The sequence below is a fragment of the Lampetra fluviatilis genome, chromosome 14 (assembly GCF_964198595.1).
Source record: "Lampetra fluviatilis chromosome 14, kcLamFluv1.1, whole genome shotgun sequence".
Classification (NCBI taxonomy): domain Eukaryota; kingdom Metazoa; phylum Chordata; class Hyperoartia; order Petromyzontiformes; family Petromyzontidae; genus Lampetra; species Lampetra fluviatilis.
The window spans coordinates 3626717-3647501 of NC_136288.1; the positions used below are offsets into that span (position 1 = coordinate 3626717).

A 20785-nucleotide genomic window follows, 5' to 3' on the forward strand; every position below is an offset into this window, starting at 1 on the left:
GTTACGCGGGGATTACCACCCAGCAACACCGCCCTCTGCTGGCAGACTGTGCGCTCTGAACATGAGAAGAATTAGAACATTTATTTAGACTGGAGGAGGAATCCGACGAGCTATGAAGCTCTTTTTTCCCACAGATGTCCAGTAGGGGCAGGTAAGAACGTTACAACAATAAACAATACAACATACACGATAGGAAGTATAGGGAAGGTATGCAAATCACTAAACAAATATAACAATAAAACAAAGCGCCTTTATTCCAGCCTCACTCTATATGAATTGCGTGAATACCAAATTGACGATAATACTGCGATTACGATCAACTCAGTCCCTAGCTATTCTAATCGCTGTGATTCAGGGTGGGCAGATTAAAACAATTATTCAGCGCAAGGGCTTCATTTTCGCATGGGGGCTCTGAAAAATATTCCGTGGGAAATTAAGCTCTGCTCATAGGAGAATTCAGAATCACCGGAGGTGGCAAATATTGAAAGATACAATGTTGTTGTACTGTATATGTTAAATAAAGGTGGATTGTGATAACATACTTATGAAACAAGATTATTGCATAATTCCCTTTATTGGCCAATCAAAGATGTTGCACAAACCTCAAGTTGTGCCGTAGCAGGCGATCATCATCAGCCGTGGTCAGTCCGTTGCTGGATGAAGCCCTCCCTTAAATCGTAGGTGGTACCAGACTATAAACATTTTGCAGTTTCATATTCTTGGTTCTTTCGGTAAAGTCACGTGGAAAGGAAATGATAAAATAATAAAAATACAATTCTCACGACGTTTCGATTGCAACACAAGCAATCATCATCAGGTGTGAAAACTACAGCAATATTTTTTTTTATTTTATTGCTGTGGTTTTCACACCTGATGATGATTGCTTGTGTTGCAATCGAAACGTCGTGAGAATTGTATTGTTGTATTTGTTATTATTTTATTATTTCCCTTTTACGTGACTTTACCGAAATAACCAAGAATATGAATCCCTGCAGTCACGAAAGCTTTACATCGAAATTTAGCAGTTTACCAACATGGGTTCAAGCAATCCGTAGTGATGTACTGATGAGAACACAGACGTGTTGAAACTGGTCCAGGGTTTACTTGTGTTATTACTTTTAGAGTGGATGGACAGCTGTGGGGCCGTCCATAAATGACGTCACGCGATTTTGGACGATTTTTGACCCCCCCCCCCCCCTTCGTCACACGGCGTCACAAAAAGTTAGACCCCCCCCCCCTCAAATATGACGTCACAAAGCTCTGCCCCCCCCCCCCCAACAAAATTAAACATGCTTCAAATCGCTTTAAACTATTGTCATTGTAATGTGGCGCTGCACTCTGATGTTGTAGGAGAAAACATTTATTAAAAAGTCTATTTAATTAAGTAGAACGTGTTGTCTATATGTATTTAAAGTTGCGCATTTTGATGTGACGTCACATTTCTCAACCCCCCCCCCCCCCCCATCGTCACACATCGTCACAAATGTCTGACCCCACCCCCTCCTAAGTGCGTGACGTCATTTATGGACGGCCCCTGTGTACATGTGACTCCTTATTTACTTTGTTGGGGTGGCCTATTTGGTTTGTGGAATCGGTGCAAAGAAGACCCATGAGCTCAACCTTCAACAATGCAAGTTCATCACCGACGAAGCGTAGAGAGATGAATGGGGTTATAAATAACCAGCAAACATCTTGTGTAAGAGCCAACGCAGAAGATCCCTGGGTTTGATCTTCTACAAAGCTCATGGCCCACCCTAAACCACATCCGCATGAACCATGACAGTACATGCGGATACCTGATGCACAAATGGAATATTAAAGTATCTCCAGTGTACGACTGTGGTTATCCAGAACATACCGTACAACATATAACTAGTGATATGTTTTTACCCTTTCAACTGGTACAAAAACTGACACCTTTATACAAGGCATCATGTTTGCAATAACCACAACACAAGCAGTGAAAATGCAAACAAAAAGAAACAACTCTGATGATGATAATGATATGCACTGTCCTTGAAGTTGATTGGTCCACACCCAAGACAGCTTTTCTTAGAGCCTAGTCTCCATTGGTGTTGGACCAGATGACGCCAAAAGGCGTCATGTTTGCAATAACCACAACACAAGCAGTCAAAATGCAAACAAAAAGAAACAACTATGATAATGACAATGATACTGATAATGATACTCTGATAGTGCGCTGTTTTTGAGTTGTACGCCTTTTGGCGTCATCTGGTCCAACGCCAATGGAGACTAGGCTCAAAGAAAAGCTGTCTCGGGTGTGGACCAATCAACTTCAAGGACAGTGCATATCATTATCAGAGTTGTTTTTTGCATTTTGACTGCTTGTGTTGTGGTTATTGCAAACATGATGCCTTGTATAAAGGTGTCAGTTTTTGTACCAGTTGAAAGGGTAAAACCCTATCACTATATTTTGCCACTGGTTAAGGAGATGTCTCATAGTGTAAACATATAACTACGCAATGTCCGATTCACAAATACGAAGGAGACATCACAGCGATACACTCCGCTGCTGCTGCTCCTCACGAGGTTATCCGGCTTGACCGCTTGAATGTGAAATTGTAGCTGTTGCCTCTGCATCTACATCAGCCGTGGGCGCCACGGTGGCGAGATGTTAATACTCTCGCCTGGTATTCAGGGGGTCGTGGGTCACGATCCCGATCGTGACGCCTGCTGTATATTTGGAGTTTGCGTTTCTTTCTCTCTGTGGACGCGTGGATTTTTCTCCGGGCCCTCCGGTTTTTCCTTCCACGTTTTAAAATACGCACCTCCGATTAGCGCGGTTGGTTACGCACAGTGCAAAAGAAGTTCTACATCCAGTACAAACATGCGTTTTAGAGTATTTGGCTGCTATAAACTTCCACATGATAAGCCACTTCGTTGAGCTATTATTTGGTGGCCAGGTCGCTTATGAAAAAAAAGCTATATTGTATAATATTCTATGGTTCTTTCCGTAAAGTCACGTAGATAGAAAAAATCATAACAATAAAATAATACAAATAAAGTGAATAAAATAATTTTAAAAAGAATGTATTCACTTTATTTTCATTTTTATTATTTTATTGTTATTATTTTTTCTATCTACATGACTTTACCGAAATAATAATAGAATATGAATTCCTGCAGTCACGAAAGTTGTAAGTCAAAATCTATACTGTATAGCTGAGTGGGCCTTACCTGGTCAAATAAATCAGACAGCAGATAATCGATTATCCGGTGGGGAGGGGGCGCCAGATTTTCAAAAACGCCGGATAATCACATCAATACTTAAAATAGATATTCTATGGGTCTTTCGGTAAAGCCATGTAGATAGAAAAATAAAACAAATATCACGACGTTTTGATCGCAACACAAGCAATCGTCTTCAGGTTGCGATCGAAACGCCGTGATATTTTTTATTACTTTTCTATCCCCGTGGCTTTACCGAAAGACCCATAGAATATTTATTCCTGCAGTCACAAAAGCTTTAAGTAAAGTTACTTAAAATTGCTTATTTTTGCACATTCCTGCATACCATGTTTTAGGTGTTGTGTGTATGTTGTAAATGTGTTTTAAATTTGTTTACAATGAAAATGGCAAAAATAAACGTACCAGATAGACAAAAATAAATGTCCTGCTGTAAAAAAAGTTGCCGCATTTGCTGTGGCGTACGTACTTACCACTCCATTCTCGGAGACTGTGCATGGGGTGATGTGCGTAGTATTACAACGCTCTTGTACTGGTAGGAACGAAGTGAACCAGCCTACAATAGATTATATCGTCCGTCCGTCCGTCCGATGTCCGATTAGGTGTAGCAACATCGCCCCCTACTGCAAACACTTGGCATGACCCTACAAAAACCTTTAGACTCAGTGACGCTTTCGTGGCTAAACAAGTGTAACATTCCCTTATAATTCCCTGAGATAGCTTTTAATTAAAAAAACCTTTAGACTCAGTGACGCTTTCTTGGCTAAACAAGTGTAACATTCCCTTATAATTCCCTGAGATAGCTTTTAATTAAAACATTTAAATTAAAAATTAACTCACAGCGGCCTAAAGCCTACAGCTAGGCCTAAAGCCTAGAACTAGGCCTCAAACTCTCCCTTCGTATCGTCCGATTAGGTGTAGCAACATCGCCCCCTACTGCAAACACTTGGCAGGACCCTACAAAAACCTTTACACTCAGTGAGGCTTTCCTGGCTAAACAAGTGTAATAATACATTATGTTTATATTATTTGGTTATTCGTTCCTACCAGCCCACCCCGCAGGGACCTGTTTTCAACGACACGATTGTGTTTGACGATCGTCGGACTGTACATTTTATGTTTTTATCACGCTATTAGTCATGAAACATCTATATCGTGCAGTATTTTCACTGTTTAAATTGTTGCATGTAGTGTATAATGTAGCCTATATAATATTTGACACTGAAATCGAGCACATGGTGCTGATCGCCGGACTGGCTACAACCTTTGGACTATGATGAACGTTGGAAGCCGGATAATCGGGGCCGTCCATAAATGACGTCACGCACCTGGGGGGGGGGGGGGGGTTTGAGAAATGTGAAGTCACATCAAAATGCGCAACTTTAAATAAATATTGACAACACGTTCTACTTAATTAAATATACTTTTTAATAAATGTTTTCTCCTACAACATCAGAGTGCAGCGCCACATTAAATACGCACTACAATGACAATAGTTTAAAGCTATTTGAAGCGTGTTTTATTGGGGGGGGGGGGCAGAGCTTTGTGACGTCATATTTGAGGGGGGGGTCTGACTTTTTGTGACGCCACGTGACGAAGGGGGGGGGCGGTCAAAAATCGTCCAAAATCGCGTGACGTCATTTATGGACGGCCCCTAATCGATTATCAACTTTAGTTTAGTTTGGTTTTCAACGGTTTTACTTAACTTGACTCCTAGTGTTTGTCGTGGTCAAATCTTGTAATCAGAAGTTAGTCGACTTCCTGTTGACCAATCAATTCCACATTTTGCTCACTAACTCAGATCCGGTGACAATGCATGCCTGTATCAAAATCGTCATCAATTAATTCGCTACTTTAAAGCAATTAACATTTTGTATGGACGCCTTATTATTTATATATATATGTGTAGGTAAAAAACGCCGCGGTCCCTAAACTGTGGAATCGCCTGCTCCGTGTGAACGAGTCACGGAAGTCATCGATTAATTAAAGTAAGCGTTGATGTAAGAGCAGGCACCGCTTCATTGACGTACTTCTCGACCGTGAGTTAAACAAAGTTGTTAATAAAACCGTCGTTTTAAAGAAACGTTTTAAAGGAGTTTATTAAGGAGTTTATTATTAAAATACCGAGAGCAGAGGATTGCAACGAAATTTTGACGTCAAAGCTTTCGTGACTGCAAGAATTCATATTCTTTGGGTCTTTCGGTAAAGTCACGTAGATAGGTTCAAAGAAAATAACAAAAAATATATTATTTTCTTCGAACCTATCTACGTAACTTTACCGAAAGACCCAAATAAGAGAATTACAACGTTTAAGAAAACAAAATCTCCAGCCACGCGCTTGTGGCAAATCCCCCCCACCCGGTTGTGACGCGCAGCCCACGTGAGCGCCAACCCTTTCGTTGTCCAATCAGCGCCGCGCCTGGCGCCGCCATCTCGGCCGCGCCGCTATATAAAGCGCGGAGCGTGCGCCCCCACCCCTCCACCTGGCGAGGCGGCGGCAGCAGCAGCAGCGCTGAGGAGGAGGAGGAGGCCCGGGGGGGGAAACAAAAACAATTTGTTTGGGAAGTGGCAGCGACGTGGGACTTGTGAGCGTTTCGCGGTTATATTTTGTTTTGTTTTAAACGTTAAAAACAACAAGTGAACGGACACAACAACGACAAGACCTCCCCCCACGCACGCGGCTATTATACACGAGCGGGTTCTTCTCTCTCTCCACCACCACCACGACTCTTACTCGTTTTCATTATTTTCGACGCAATGGCGACCGCGGGAGGAGGCGGCAAGATACGCAGCAAACGTCAGCACGGAGCTGGGAAGCCGTACGCGAGGAACAAAGTGAGCTAAGGCCTCACGGCCCGACCCTACTCCCACCCACCCCACTACCACCACCACCACCCTGGCTGGGATAGATTCTCGGCCGGCGGCCTTGCGAAGGCTGTGCGGCCGGGAATCCAGGCGAGGCCGGCCCCCCCCCCCCCCCATCGCCATCATCGTCATCGCCACCACTTGTCACAGTGAAACGGTGGCGTTGTTGCCTCGGCCAGCCAGCGTTGTCTTCGGTATCAAGCGACGGGGGTGGGGGAGAACCTCTTGCGGAGCTGTGTGTGCTGTGTTTGTAGTGGAGCTGCGTTGAGTTTGCGAGCGACTATTGCCGCCACGCCGCGGGTACAGTGCGGTGGCGGGGATGGGTACAGTGCGCGGCCAGTTCGCGTGGGATTTCTTACAAATGTCGTTAATTCGTCGCGAACAATCAATTGGTAGTCGTCTTCGTCGTCTTCCTGTGTGATAATAACATCGGGAGCAATACGAGTTTTGTTTGTAAACGTCCAAAGCATCGTCGGTAACAGTGACATGGCGAGCAATTGTGGACGGTTGCTCCTGGACGGCGATGGTTCGTAGTGGGTAATCGATAAATCGTCAGATTGCGGTCGGGCAAGGCCGTTTAAAATAATCTATTAGTTATTTTTTTAGACGTAAATTGTTCACAATGATCACGGATCGGCTGTTTTGCGGAAATGATCGACAGCGATGAAATGCTGATCGAAATCACGAATCGATTATGGGCACAGAAATCGAACATTATCGGTATTCATCAGTCGCTAGAGGACTCGTTATCATCATGACTCGACAGTCAAGAAAGATCGCCAGTCAACAGAAATAATTGGCAGTGGAAATCTTAATGGTATGGAATCGAATCGATTATGCTCGCCAATATTTCAGGATCCGTTTTATGATTACCGTTGAATATCCTCGACACCATCACTCGCAATATCGGCAATTGCAATCGGATATTCAATCGATCTTGCCAAGAAACATGTCATTTGTGCAGAGGCCTTAAGAGGTCGTCGATCGTCACCATCAAAATCGCCGAGATGAAACTTCATCGCATGATTACCGGATCTTCCGATTGCCACGGTTTTGCTTACGTACGGTGCGAAAGAAGTCCCAACATGCGATCATTGCTGTGTCCATAAACCATCCTTTGAGTCCGTGATTAATCCACGACTGGATGGAGCCCTCGGCTCCGTCGTTGTCATCTCTAAGGGGCATGCCATGTCATCACCATCTCTCACCGCCGCTGTTGTTGTTGCTTCTTCACGGGTTGATATCAATGCACCACCATCTCTGGGTGCCGGCTATCGATCATCTAGGGCGAGTTCTCACGTACTGTGTAGTATCTATCGGCAATCATTCCGGCTTTGGTCGCTATGATTGCTTTGCTCCGTGTGTGTGTGGGAGGGCGCCTTGTTTTCCCGGTGCATCTGCTACATACTCTACCCAGATCGCTTCTTTTTTTTCCGTGCTCATCAGTTGATCCCTGCTTCCGATTGCGTCCGTAAGCTGATGATGTTTTCTTTATCGCAAATGTTTTTATCGAACGCTACTTGGTTTTACTTCGGCCCAGCATGGGCATGTGGGAACTACTGCTTCTTCCACCGCTGATTTCGAGTACAGGGAACGGGGCCCGTGAGCGCCTCTGCTCCGTTCTCGATTTGGGCGGGAAAACCACTTTTGTCTTTTTTACAATTCGTGACATTTTCGATGCCTTGAGCTGCCCGTCACCTTTTCCAAGATATTTGTGGTTTATCTGATGGCAAGCGATGGTATCGAAACGGCCCCTCCCTCCCCCCGAGCGATATTTCTAGTTTACCATTCATTTTGCCATTCATAGAATCCCGATTTAAATATATACCGGCGCTTTAAAGCAAAAATGCACGTGGCACTGGGTTCGCGAGTTCTTTTTAGTGTCCGTTAAAACTAAGTTATTATATAAACACTGGTGGGCACGTGTGTATGTGTGTGTTGTTAAGTGTGTGTGTGTTGTTAAGTGTAGGGAGCGGAAGTGTAGCGGTTAGCACGCTGTGCTCCGAACCTGGCGACCCGGGTTCGTTTCTCGCTCACGGGAAACACCAGTGACGATTATCATCTGAACCGGCCCTGGGCCTTCCCTAGGTCGACTCAGCCTTGAATGGGTACCTGGTGCGACGTGTAAACATCGCCACTGGGGAGACAAAGGCGGCCGGGCGTGGTGTTGGCCACCCACAACCCCCTCGTGTGCCGAGCCGGCTTTGCTAGGTGCTCGTTAACAGCACTTGCCCCTACAGTTTGTTAAGGCTACACGGGGGTGGGGGTCTTGGTTTTAATGTGTTCGTAACTGCGGCCATGCAGTGGTCGTTCTGTCTTAACGTTTGAAACATTAATGATTGCCGGTCGCCCTCGCCAAGCCAAGCTCGTTCACAGTGCACACGAGCAGGGAAACCCGCAGTCGCGCATGCGTGTATCCCATAATGTGGCTCAACAGTAGCGATTCCCACGCATTGTCGTTATATAATGCCGCTTGCCCCACGTCCCGGGAGGACACACACACACGTGGTGCTGAGTAGCTGGGTTGCATGACGGCCACGTGCTTGAATTTACCTTGTAGGTTTATAAATTCATATTTTTTTGTGGCTTGTGCTTTGGTGTGCCCGCTATAAATGATTAGAAGATTGGTGAGAAGTGTTGTAGTAGCATGGCCGGACTGTAATGGAGGTGTACCGTGCAAATTAATGTTTCAACTCGAGCTCTGTACTGTTCGTAATACCGCGTTGATACTGTCATGCATATGGTTTTTATTGTCTCTTTTGTGCCATCTCTAGTTTGAATTTTACGTGTAATTTTGTCTTGTATCACTCTAAATCTAATTGCACTTTTTGTGTGAATCGTAATTAATATTCTGGGTAAAAACACGGCGTATAGGGTAGGAATTGATTGTAATCGATGAATCTATTATTAAAAGACCATTAGGAATCATAGGTGGGTTGCGAGGTGCGTCCTCTTTGCCACAGTTGCCGCTTTGTTAACAGCGTGCATATCGATCTTCCCATCCCATGTGCCGCCGCAGGGTTTGCTGGGCCGCGTCACCGACAACGTGAAGAACCTCATCCCGTCCTGGCTGCAGAGCTACTTCCGCACAGACGACTCCACAGCGGCAGGGGCGGCACCGCCGACGTCCTCTGCACCTTCGAGATCCCCATCGAGCTCGCTGGACTCTGAAGAGGCGAGGCCGGCACCACTGGACGGCTTCTCCTTCGCTGGCCTCAACCACGACGCCCAGCAGAACTGCGAAGTGGCCGGGGATGGTGCCAAGCCGAGCACGAGCACCGCCGCTACCTCTGGCTACACCTACACGGTGCCGTTCCCTAGGACGCGTGGCCCCCAAAAGCGGCAGCCCATCGACCGCTCGCACGCGACGCAGCACGGCTCCCTGGCGCTGCAGTCCTGGCTCCCGGCAGCTGGGAACGCCGCAGGGCCCAAGCCCGGCGACGCCAGGGATGTGGCCGCCACTGGCCGAGAGGCGGGGGTCGGCTCTGGTTCTGCCAGTGCGGTTGTCACCGGGACGAGGAGTGGGCAGACGATGCCAGTGCTGAGCGGCGCTGACGGCGTCGCGAGGGACGTGCGCGACTCGAGCTCGCAGTGCGAGGACGACAGCGTGTCTACCACCAGCGGGTTCTCATCACGCGCCTCCGACAAGGGTACAGCCACTGCTACTCCGCTGGGTTGGTGAATGTGATCTTGTACAGCCATATGTCGGTCTGCTTCTGGATGAAGGCCTTCCCCACTCCATCTTTGTCATGGGGGTTATTTGATCGTATTTCAACCGCACCGATCAGTGTAACTTGGTGATGGCAAAGGCCTGGAACCGAATCAATTATCACTCGCCACTGATGTTAGCACATTGCCGGGAATTGAACAAGTCCATAGTGTTGACAGCTCCTACAGGCTGATATATCAGCTGCTATTTGTTTCAAGGCAAACTTTCGCCACAACTCCCAAGCGCGCACGACAGCGGCCACAGTGCAATAACCACTGCCGTTTGATAAGTGTTCATACCAATTAGCCTTGTACCCTTTTTAAGACCTTTTCTGAGTCTCGGCTGCATTTGAGATGGTTGGTAATTTCATTTGGAGTGTTTATGTGTGTGTGTATGGGTAGAAGCTGGAGAGCCTGGATCTTATTTCCAAGGGTGTTGGCGTTTACATCTACGCACACTTAAATTAGCATTTCACTTCCTATTCTCTCTCTTCTCGAGGGCACCTTGTGTCCCCACCGGTGGTGTCTGTTGGTCATCCTGCCCCCAAAACGTTTGAAATTCACCTTCATCAATAGATTGCAGCATGAATAGATTGCAACATTACAAGAAAGATAAAATATTAAGTGAATTGATACTGGCCATATCTGCCCATTTTGGAGGAATCTTTGATATCAGATTTTTGGGAGTGTGGTGCTGCCTATCTGCAAAAAACTTTAAGCTCCTGCTGTGACACAATGGCCATTCTCTCTCCACTGCTAGTTGAATTCCTTCCCCTGGGCGACGTTGGCCTTGCCTTTGTACAGCTGAACTCTCTCCCAGTGCAGCACCCATGGTTGATGAGAGGTCGTATAACGAGCGTGCGTGCCCATTAGCCTCGTGCTTTGTTATTGATGTTTTTTATTGACTCCGTAAGGGGAGAGGGGTTTGCAGTCTCTGACCCCGCTTGAACTGCGCCTGTGCGAAAAAAATATTAGGCGCCCGTCGCCTGCCCCATCCTGGTAGTCTACTCGTGTTGGGTGGCAGCCATTGTCTCCCCGCAATGCCCCTCCTCCCTCCCTGCCAGCCTGCACATGTGCTGTTTATGACCACCAAACCAGTGGGCTGCTTTGTAAACACGTGTAGAGTTGAGAGGGGATAGCTCCACTGCGGTGGTTACAAACGCAGATGAAGTCCTGGGCGGTCGTGTTTGTGCCGCTTGGGAATTGTGGTGAGAGTTTGACTTGAAACGATTGTTCGCTTTATTTATCAGCTCGGCAGAGCTGTCAACGCTGTGGACTTGTCGCGGCTAAATTGACGGACTTTACGTTACGTTCTTCCTGCTTAAGCTGCAAAAGTAGATCATGAAGATGGTTGTAAAAAAATCTTATTTGCTTTAGATGTATTTAGTTATGGGCGACATTAAAATGAAGTTGGAGTTGATGGAATGTGGACACATGTCCGAAAGGAAATTTGTGCGGTTTTCACAAATATTTACACTACATCTACTTAGCATTGTTAAAATTTAATTCGTATTACCGATTCCATTAAAATTGCTTGCAAATGATTAGCTGTACTTTTTCCCAATAATGCTCTTGAGTTTTGGTTTACGTTTAAGTAGTGTACGATATGCAATATCTTCCATATTGTCTGGGAGTGTTTCCTCGAGTAACCATTATTTGTCGCAGCATCTGTCAGCTTGTGCTCAGCTTTGTTAACACACGCTTACATTTCATTCTGTGGTTCTTCTTGAGTGGATCACCATCTCCAAGTACATGGACAGCTTTGTTGCCAGACCTTCCCCATGCCAAACGTGTTGTTTGACCATACTTCACCCTCGGTGTGGGTTGGTGAAGGACAGGGAGCATAGATGTGGAGGCATACTAACTATAGTAGAATAATCGATTTCGGCTAGTGTCTGATGTCCAAAATCATAACCTGTTATGTAAGGTGGTCACCCATCTAAGCACTATCCAAGCTCAACATTGATTAGCTTCTGAGATTGGAAGCATTCCGAGTGATTTGGTCTTAAGCGGATAATCTCTTTGCAGCTAAAAACACAACAGATTAAACATGGTGAAACTGTGTTATTTAAGCAATATATACATCTATTTTTGTGTTGCAAGGCAATGTTGAATGCTGTCTCATTTTACAGAGTGAACATAGACACAGCACATGCATACTATAGATGCTCTTGCAGACTGATTTACCTGTGCAGGAGTAAAGATATCGGTTGGAAAATGAGGCGAATTGTGCTCATTGATGGAGATACTGAATGTCTTCGCTGCCAGCAGTGTAATATAAAATGTAGGGTCATTGTTGGGTTATTGGGAGGTCCTCCTGTCGTCAGTGTTTTCCGGTGACTTATAGATGTTGCGCAGTGTTGTTGCATAACGCTGTTAAATTTTGGGTTGCTGTGCTGCATTAAATACCGCATGTTGAAGATTCGTGCATCCGGGCACCTGCAGCAGTTGATGCATTTTATCGAACTCCCTACGGTGGCAGAGAATGCGACCGCCGCATAGAGTTGTGTTGTTATCTTTAAACTTTCTATCTTTGCCTAACCTCTAGGGTGTGCTGTTTAGTAAAGCATAGGAGTGTGCTTTTTACTTGGTCTTTGTGCTGAATTAGATCATCTGCGGTTGGTGAACCAAATGTAATGCAATGCAGCAGAGATCCCCCTTTGAACTGAAAATTGTGTCGGGGGGGGGACATTTTTGGGACTCGACCTCGGACAACCTCAAGATGGCTTGAAAGTCGAAAGGCGTGGAAGTAAAGATATTTTTCACGTACTTCTCGTTTTTTTGTCAGTGTTGTTGGACAAGGGCCTCCCCCCCACGCCTTGCAGTGTATTTAACCAAGCTCCATCCATGCTGGTCAAGGCAAGGAGCGGAGATTGAGCAGCAGAGTTAGGTGTACGGTAATGTCATTTGCCGCACTGCCTTCTGCTGACGGTGCATACCCCATAAATAACAGGAGTGGATGTTTGGTTTATGACCAGGTAACCGTGATTCTAAAATCTTTAACCAGGTGGGTCTGCAGTGACAATACATTTGTCAAGGTGGATCAGAAAGTGTGGCCGTTTTTTTAAATAATGAGTGTAATTACCCCCCCACAAATTGTCATGATGTGGTTGCAATTCCTTTCAAGAAATTGTTATTTATTCGTCCTTCTGGTCCATGTAGAATCCATCGAGGCTGCATAGTATCTGCAGGCTCTCCCTGAAACAATGACTATAAAATAACAATTGGCAATAATGTGTTCTTAAAAAAACGCATGTATTGTGAGTAACAATGAATTGTAGTCGTGGCTGTGTTAAGTATTTCGGCAGAAAAGTAGCCGAGCTACTTTCTGCACGTGTCAAGAGGTGGCTGATAAAAAATAAAAGTGCCCATGGGAAGAGGCATAGAGGAAGGCGTGAATAAGACTGTTAAAAAGACGATTGGAATGATTGTAGCAGAAACAGGAAGAACCGCGTGAGTGTGGCAGAGGTGGAGGAGCTCATTGTGGATACCACAGTCCCAAGGGATCTGCTATAACAGTGGTTCTTAACCTTTGCTGCAGCCTTTGCACCCCTTTGATTATCAATTGTAAAAAAAAAGTATAATGTTAATAAATACATAAGTTTGATTTTTCGATTTAAAGCTTTTGTGACTACAGGGATTCATAATGGAAATATTAAAATAATAAAAATTAAACATAAAATAATTCTCACCACGTTTCGGCCACAACGCAAGCAGCCGTCCTCAGGTGAAGAACAGGTCTGTCGAGAAGACAGAGTCTGAATGACACACCCCAGGCTTGGAGAGTGTATTTAAGCTGGGATGGAGGGGGAAGAGCGCCTTGACAAAAGAATGTGCATATCAAGAGGCAGAGGTTAGTGTAAATACGATTGGTATTACCTTAGAGTCGCGGCATTTCTTGAGAAAGGTGAGACTCGATTAGCTGAGCCTTCTCATCCCGGAGTTTGTTGAAGGATCTTAAAGTTTTGTGGAATCCCACCCCGTAGTGGCGGTTAAATTTCGATTTAAAGCTTTCATGACTGCAGGGATTCATACATAAGTTTGATGAAACAAAGTAGTTGTACCTACGTGGCAGTGCTTAATTTGTGTTCAAATTATTTACCTTCTCAAAAAATCTGGCATGTCTCGCACTACCAGAAAGGGAATCTCGTATCCCCAGTGGGTGCGTGCACCCCAGATTAAGAACCACTGCTCTATACGGATGAAATAAACATTGCAAGTGTTGACTGGCTTTATTGTTTATTGGGGATCATCAGGACATCTCAGCCCTGCAAATCCCCTGAATGCGCTTGATCTTGTCGGATCTGAGAAGCTAAACAGGCTTGAGCCTGGTTCATACTTGGATGGGAGCTGTCTGAGCATGCTCGATGTTATAGGCTTGGACGGTGAGGTGGCCAGGAGATGGCAGTACAACAGTGGATCTTTTTCCAACTTGACATTTATTAATGAATGGACTTGCCAATGCAGGTCTTACTTGGCGAGGCATACCTGGGTGAAGGTCATTATTTATGTGGAAGTTTGCATGTCACAGAAGTATCTTCGAAATCATTCCTGGAATGTGCATTTGTTTAGCTGCGCCAACCGAGTTGTCCATTACAAGAATTCCTCAAATTTTTGCAATCTGCACGATGACAGTCTAATGGCTATGATGAATACTGACACCGTTCGTGGCGGTAGTCGCGCTTGTAATATTTATTTTGTGGTTTTGTTTCTCGCACGCACGCACAGTACCCTTTGCGTACAACAGCTGGGTGAACGCATGCTCTTGTCATTGCGCACTGTAAACCCGCCGATAATGTCATAACGCCTGGACAGGCGCGAAGTAGAATTAAGAGTGCTTCAGGGGTGGGGGGGGGGCATTGCCATGTCCTGATGCCGACAGCGTCGTGGGTGTTTGTGGTTTGATTTCGTTGGAGACGTTTGTCCTTTTGAAAATTGAGAATCCAAGCGCTGTATTAAAAATAATGGTTTGAGAGCATCATGCAGTAGCAAGTGGTGTTTCAAGTTCAAATAACAAATCCTGTTAAACAACTTTGAACTTTTGGATTGGTGCAATGCCAATTTAAAATATTTTTTCGTCTTCAAGTTAAGATGAAAAGAGCCAAAAATGGTTCTCCGTACAAAGACCAAACGGTTCTTTTTTTTGCAGATTCAAGTGTGCCTTAGGTGGTTGAACATGAATGAAAAGATTTTATTAATGAGAAAAAAACCTCTTAAATGCACATTTAGGCACTCCCAGCGCTCTAGATATATATACGTTGCTAGTTGCAATGTACGAGTGGTATGGCGGTACAGTATACAGTGATACCTCGGTTCACGAACGCTTCTGTTCATGAACAACTCTGTTCATGAACAGAAAAGTTCATAAAAATCTGCTCCGGTTCACGAACTCCGCTTCGGTTCACGAACAGGAGCCGCGGCCATTTTAATGCTATTTCCAGGCTGTCACGTGGTCGTGACTTCCTGTAGGAAGATCGTGGAGAGAAGAGGAGACACAGAAAGAAGTACTGTGAGTACTGTGAAGACACTTTCAGTGACTTTTTGCTTTTTGGTGTGCTTTTTAGCACATACAGTACTGTACTGTACTACTGTACTGTACAATACTGTACTTACTGTATTGTACAGTTCACCCGTTTGAGTGCTTACTGAAGTCATCTCAAGCAAGGTTAGTGTTCTCTCTTTATACATTACTATACTGTACAGTACTAATGTGTATTGTAATTTGTTTCATATTTTTGTGCTTCAAAAACCAAAAAAAAGGTCGGAACGGATTAACCGGATTTACATTGAACCCTATGGGAAAATGTGCCTCGGTTCACAACCAATTCGGTTCGCGACCAGAGTCTGTTCACGAATTAAGTTCGTGAACCGAGGTATCACTGTAGTCAATAGTGTCTTAATTACTCGCTCAGCTGGCTTTATATTGTTCTGAAAACTTCATATTTATTTTGGACAGCTCTGTATGCACAGCCTGGGTATGTATCTAGAAATTAAAAATGGTAGTTTTTTTAAACATTGCATGTTTCTTAAAGTACAATTTAAAGGTCATTTTGATGATAAAACGGCTTGAGTTTTGACAAGTGTTATTTTTGAAACCGGCAGCCTGGTGATGCATAGTTTTCTTGCAGCTTGTGCTGCCGGTTAATATTTCACAAAGTTTCAAGGTTTGCGAGTCCTCATTGATCCTTATTAGATATACATTACCAACCAAATGCTTTATGAGGCTAAGATTTTAAAGGTTTAAATGTTTGCTGACCAGTTGGTTTTCTTTTTGGAATCCGCTGGCTTCAGATAATTTTTCATGACGTTTTCTTGCACTGTTGGTTATGTGAACACAGCACGTTCACAGTAGAGGGGGTGGGGGGGCATTAAGCTCCCAGTGAGCCGCACGGTCAATGCAAGACATCCTGCGGAGTGCATCGTGTCTTGCGTGCAAAACGCCTGTCGGCAGTCGTATTTCTCATGAACATTATGTCCAGGGTTGCCATTTGTGGGTGAGACAGTGTCCTGTAGGCAAGCTTTACAGAACCACCCACTTTAAAGACTTGGCATGCTGGGGCTTTGCACAATTGGTGGCAAAGGAGCATGTTGTGATGACCGATGAAGCAGACTTTTTAGCAACGCACTCAATTTTAGCATAATGTATTTGCTCTGGGTGCCCTGGATAGAAAATGTTTTGCTATCTGACCTCCACTGTGGAGTTCGCGGATACAATCAGTCGCCTTAGGCACGCACGTGGAGAGAATCCGCTGAATCGACAGGGAGGGTGTTGTGGTCTCAGAAACTTTGATATGGTGGGGGGATTGTGAATGTGGTAGCGAGGTGCGGTGAAAGATGTGGCGGCGATGTCACAGTGCTTGTATCTCGGTGCATGGAGATGTTTGCGCCTGATCTTGTCAAAATGCACTGCTCAAAATGTTCGCTTGCGTTTTCAAACAGATGAGAGACCTTCCTGATAACTCTTTGCAATGTCACCACAACTGCACATTCTTCCATGGGATTGCACTGCGTGATTCCACTGAAAAGAAGACTTGATGAGTAAAAAAAAAATACATTAAAGTTACAGTTGAATGCATCACTTTAGTTCTGCAGTCACGTCACTGTATTTACATGTTACCTTGTTTGGAAGTGACATCACATCGATGTCACTGCAATGCTATAATGGCACGCAAAGCTCTAAACTCATCATGCCCGGGATGCAACTCAAATGCATAACTGAAAGTACATAAACGAAATACATAAATAATCCATAGCCATTAATTTTTTTGCTTTTCATTTTCCTACAGTGTTACATGACCATGCCACTGTACATATGGATGTGAATTAATGTCTTTGTGCGGTTGGGTATGTGGGAGGGCATTCCCACAGTGGTTAGTGCAGTCCGCTACAAACCGTGTGTCCAGCGTTACATTTTCGGCCACAGTGAGCAACATCTGATCCTTATGGCGGTACCCTAGGAGACTAAATAATACGAAATCGCTGAGGCAATTAAATATTTTATTTCTGGGACACTATTTTTTCCAGGGGTGGACTTAACTCCGCGACTGGGGTACCAATCAATCCCAAATCAGTGCCACTCGACGATTGCGCTGAAACCCTGAATGCTCGTATGCACCGTAGTAGTGCATCGTGTACAGCTCGTCGAGATGAGTCGATCGCCGCATCGCCGACCATCAACAGACTAAAAATGTCTGCATCACGCACATTATGCGAGAGCCGGGGTGCTGTGGTACCCCGGGGTACCACCATAAGGTTTATCTGTTGAAATCATGGGTGTGTATCCTAAGTTGACTGCATCAAAAGTACACTTGCTGCTACAGTGTAGCGGTTAGCATGCTGCGCTATGAACCCGTCGACTCGCGTTAGATTTTCGCTCGCGGGCAACTCAAGTGACGGTTGTCTGAACCGGCCCTGGGCTTCCCGTAGGTCGTCTCGGCCTTCAAATAAGTACCTCGTGCGGTGTGTAAACGCTGCCACCAAGGAGACAGTTGGGCATGGTGCTGGCCACTCACCCCCTCGTGTACCGTGCCGGCCTTCATAGGTGCTGACGAACAGCATTTGCCCCAAACAGTCTGTTACAGCATGGGACCTCCTTTGCCAGTACCAAAATATGATAATAGGGTTTTCTCCTTTTTTCTGGCAACAAAACAGGTGTTAAGATGTTAAAACACCAAACTGAAACCTTTTTCAAGGAATCATGTCTGCCTTAACCACAATGCTTGTCGTCAGAATGCAAACAAAAAACATACTCTGATAATATATGCATTGTCCTTGAAACTGATTGGTCCACACCAGAGACAGCTTTCTTTTGAGCCTCGTCTCAAACGGTGTTAGAGCAGAGGACGCCAAAAGGCGTACAGCCCAAAGACAATGTACTATCAGAGTAATGAGAGCTCGGGGTGAGCATCTTCATCATGGGACCTCCTTTGCCAGTACCAAAATTTCATAATAGGTTTTCCCAGGCTCAAAAGAAAGCTGTCTCTGGTGTTGACCAATCAGTTTCAAGGACAATACATATATTATCAGTGTTTTTTGTTTGCATTCTGACTACAAGCATTGTGGTTAATGCAGACATGATTCCTTGTAAAAGGTTTCAGTTTGGTGTGTTAACATCTTAACACCTGTTTTGATGCCTGAAAAAGGGTGAAAACTTTTATCAGTCCGTTACAGGTTATATGCCGCATCACCCCTGCTAAATATGTCTTACCAGCCTGAACAGTTGCTCGCTAGCATCGCGTGGCGCTGTGACGACTTCGGTTTTAACGGGGGTGATCTTTGCTTCTGGTTGTACCCACAGATGTGAGCATGCAGCCGCGTGGTTCGGCAGTGCTGCTGCAGCCTCTGTGGTGCATGGGGGCCGAGCTGCCCGCTCGCTCGACCCCGCAGCCGTCGGCTCACAGCGCCAAGAAGCCCTCGTTCAACCTGACGGTGTTTGACAGCTCCCGCACGGTAAGCCCCATGCAGCATCGTCATTTATTATTTATACCGTGCCTCTCAAATGTACAGTACATTTCGAGGCACCAGAGCAAGAAAGGTATTTGAGAGAATTGCTCAATAAGGGAGTGATTGCAGACCAAATACAATGTTTGTAAAGATGCAAGAGACAACGGCCCTTCTCGCATTTTTCGTCCACTTCATTTCTGCGGGCGGTTGCAGTCGTAGCAGCAGCAGCAGGCTCGTGTTGTCCGTGTGTGTGGACAGCGATCTGACCACGTGGGAAACCTGAAGGGACAATTGTGCCTCAATGGAGCTAATGACCGGAGGGTGTGGCATCAACGGGGGTCAATGTTGATAGGACCAGTGGACAAGAGTTGGGCAAAGAGCAAAGGGATGTTTGTTGGCATGTCGTTATTCACCCCACCATGATTCATGAATTGTCTTGACACAATCAGCAATTGGAGTAATGTTTGTTATCACTGTTGCCAGGTAGCCAGCAACAAATTGCACGATGAAAGTTGTCATAAGCCTCACATGTTGATTTTACCCTGGAAAGCCTCGCTGACCTAAGGCTTTTTCAGCATGGTCTTGCACTTAATGTTTGGCTGATTTCAACAATGAGGGTTTTTCCCGTGGGAGTAAACTGTAGTCGCTGGAGATAACGCGTGTAGGTTAACACTGCCATTTATGTAGTACAATATGCATAGCTGAAGGAAACTGCATCAGAAAGAATAACAAAGTTCTGCATGTGTGGATTCATAAACCATTTGTGCTGCTATCTCCTGGTCACCTGGTAGCCCAAGCAGTATTGGGAATTTCATAACTTTTCTATGGGCTACGAACCCACGCCTCCTAAAGTGCTGGGTTACCTGTGTGTGTGCACCACCATACGATTTCATTAATAGTTTTTTTTAACACATTTGTACCATCTCGTTTGTGTTCTCATGTATTCTGCCTCTTTGAATGAGCCTAAAAGGATTATATGTAATATAAAAGCATTTACGCAAATGATTTGGAACGTACATCGTGAGTGTATAAGAATGGACTTGAATGGAATCATTACTTGTTTAGAGATTGGCACTGGTCACTCGAGCTACCCTGAGGTTATTACGGTTCGGTGAAACTGGTTAACGACTCAAACATTGGGGGTCACCGATTGGTGGCTCCCAATGTGGTGAACGATTCACAATGCACTCCTGTTCGGATTCTGTAATAATATCTATTTGGCACTTAAGTTTTCACAGCCAATCGTAATCCAAATGTGGCCTTCTGCGTTAGGCAGCGTTTTTATTTTATGTGGGTGCCTTCAGGAATTGCATTACATTGTCGACTAGAAATCAGTCTGCTTTGTGCTTGTGATCACTGGCTGTACCGATGTATGTGGAACTTATTTTGCACCATACGTATCCAACTGTGCTTATCGGAGGTGCGGGGAAAGGACAACAAATGAGACACCAAAAGCAGTACTAAAGAAATTCGTTTTCAATCGAGATTTTAAAGTGCATAGCTCCAGTGGCTTCCTAATATCGGAAGGCAGAGCATTCCAGATGGCCGCAGAAGTGAATCTGAAACCGCGCAATACGGTGACCGTCTTTGATCGATGGCAAGCCAAAAGCTGCCGCGAGGATGAGTGGAGTTTGCGTGATGGTTAATGCTCCTTGACGATCCGCAAGGTATTGTGGTGTATTTGTGGAAAGCACTTTGTGTGTAATGAGTGCGACCTTATGATGTTTATGTTTGGCAACTGGAAGCCAATGCAGCTCGAACGAGCACTAGACACACAGTCATTACTCGTCACAACACGTGCAGCGAGATAATGTTTTTGGCAGACGTCGAGTAGTGAGTTGCAATAATGGACGGCACCAGTAGTAACACGGGCTGGTGTGCGTTGCTCCAGGCTGGAGGACTGGGCTCTGGTCAGCGGGGAGAGTCCACCTTCTACGCAGGGAAAACCACGTATGGCGGCGCATCTGCCATGTCACGGCCATCGCAACGCAAACTGCCTGCCGCCCCTTACCAGGTAATCGCAGTAATCAGTCACTCCCTACCAGGTAACCAGTCGCTTGCT

At 45.3% G+C, this 20785-nt stretch overlaps 1 protein-coding gene across 5 annotated transcripts in view; it reads left to right on the top strand.

The window, feature by feature from the left end:
- The first annotated feature begins 5695 nt into the window (after positions 1-5695).
- The window catches only part of NUP153 (nucleoporin 153), a 46652-nt gene continuing 31562 nt past the window's right edge, over positions 5696-20785 (top strand). For 4 of the 5 annotated variants that reach the window (XM_078862604.1, XM_078862605.1, XM_078862607.1 and 1 more), the window contains exons 1-4: positions 5696-6042; positions 9092-9746; positions 18578-18729; positions 20615-20737. In XM_078862604.1, the coding sequence (XP_078718730.1) occupies positions 5965-6042; positions 9092-9746; positions 18578-18729; positions 20615-20737 (1008 nt within the window). In that variant the 5' untranslated portion in view covers positions 5696-5964. The remainder of the gene's footprint in view (positions 6043-9091; positions 9747-18577; positions 18730-20614; positions 20738-20785) is intronic. The other variant, XM_078862609.1, reaches the window with a different exon arrangement.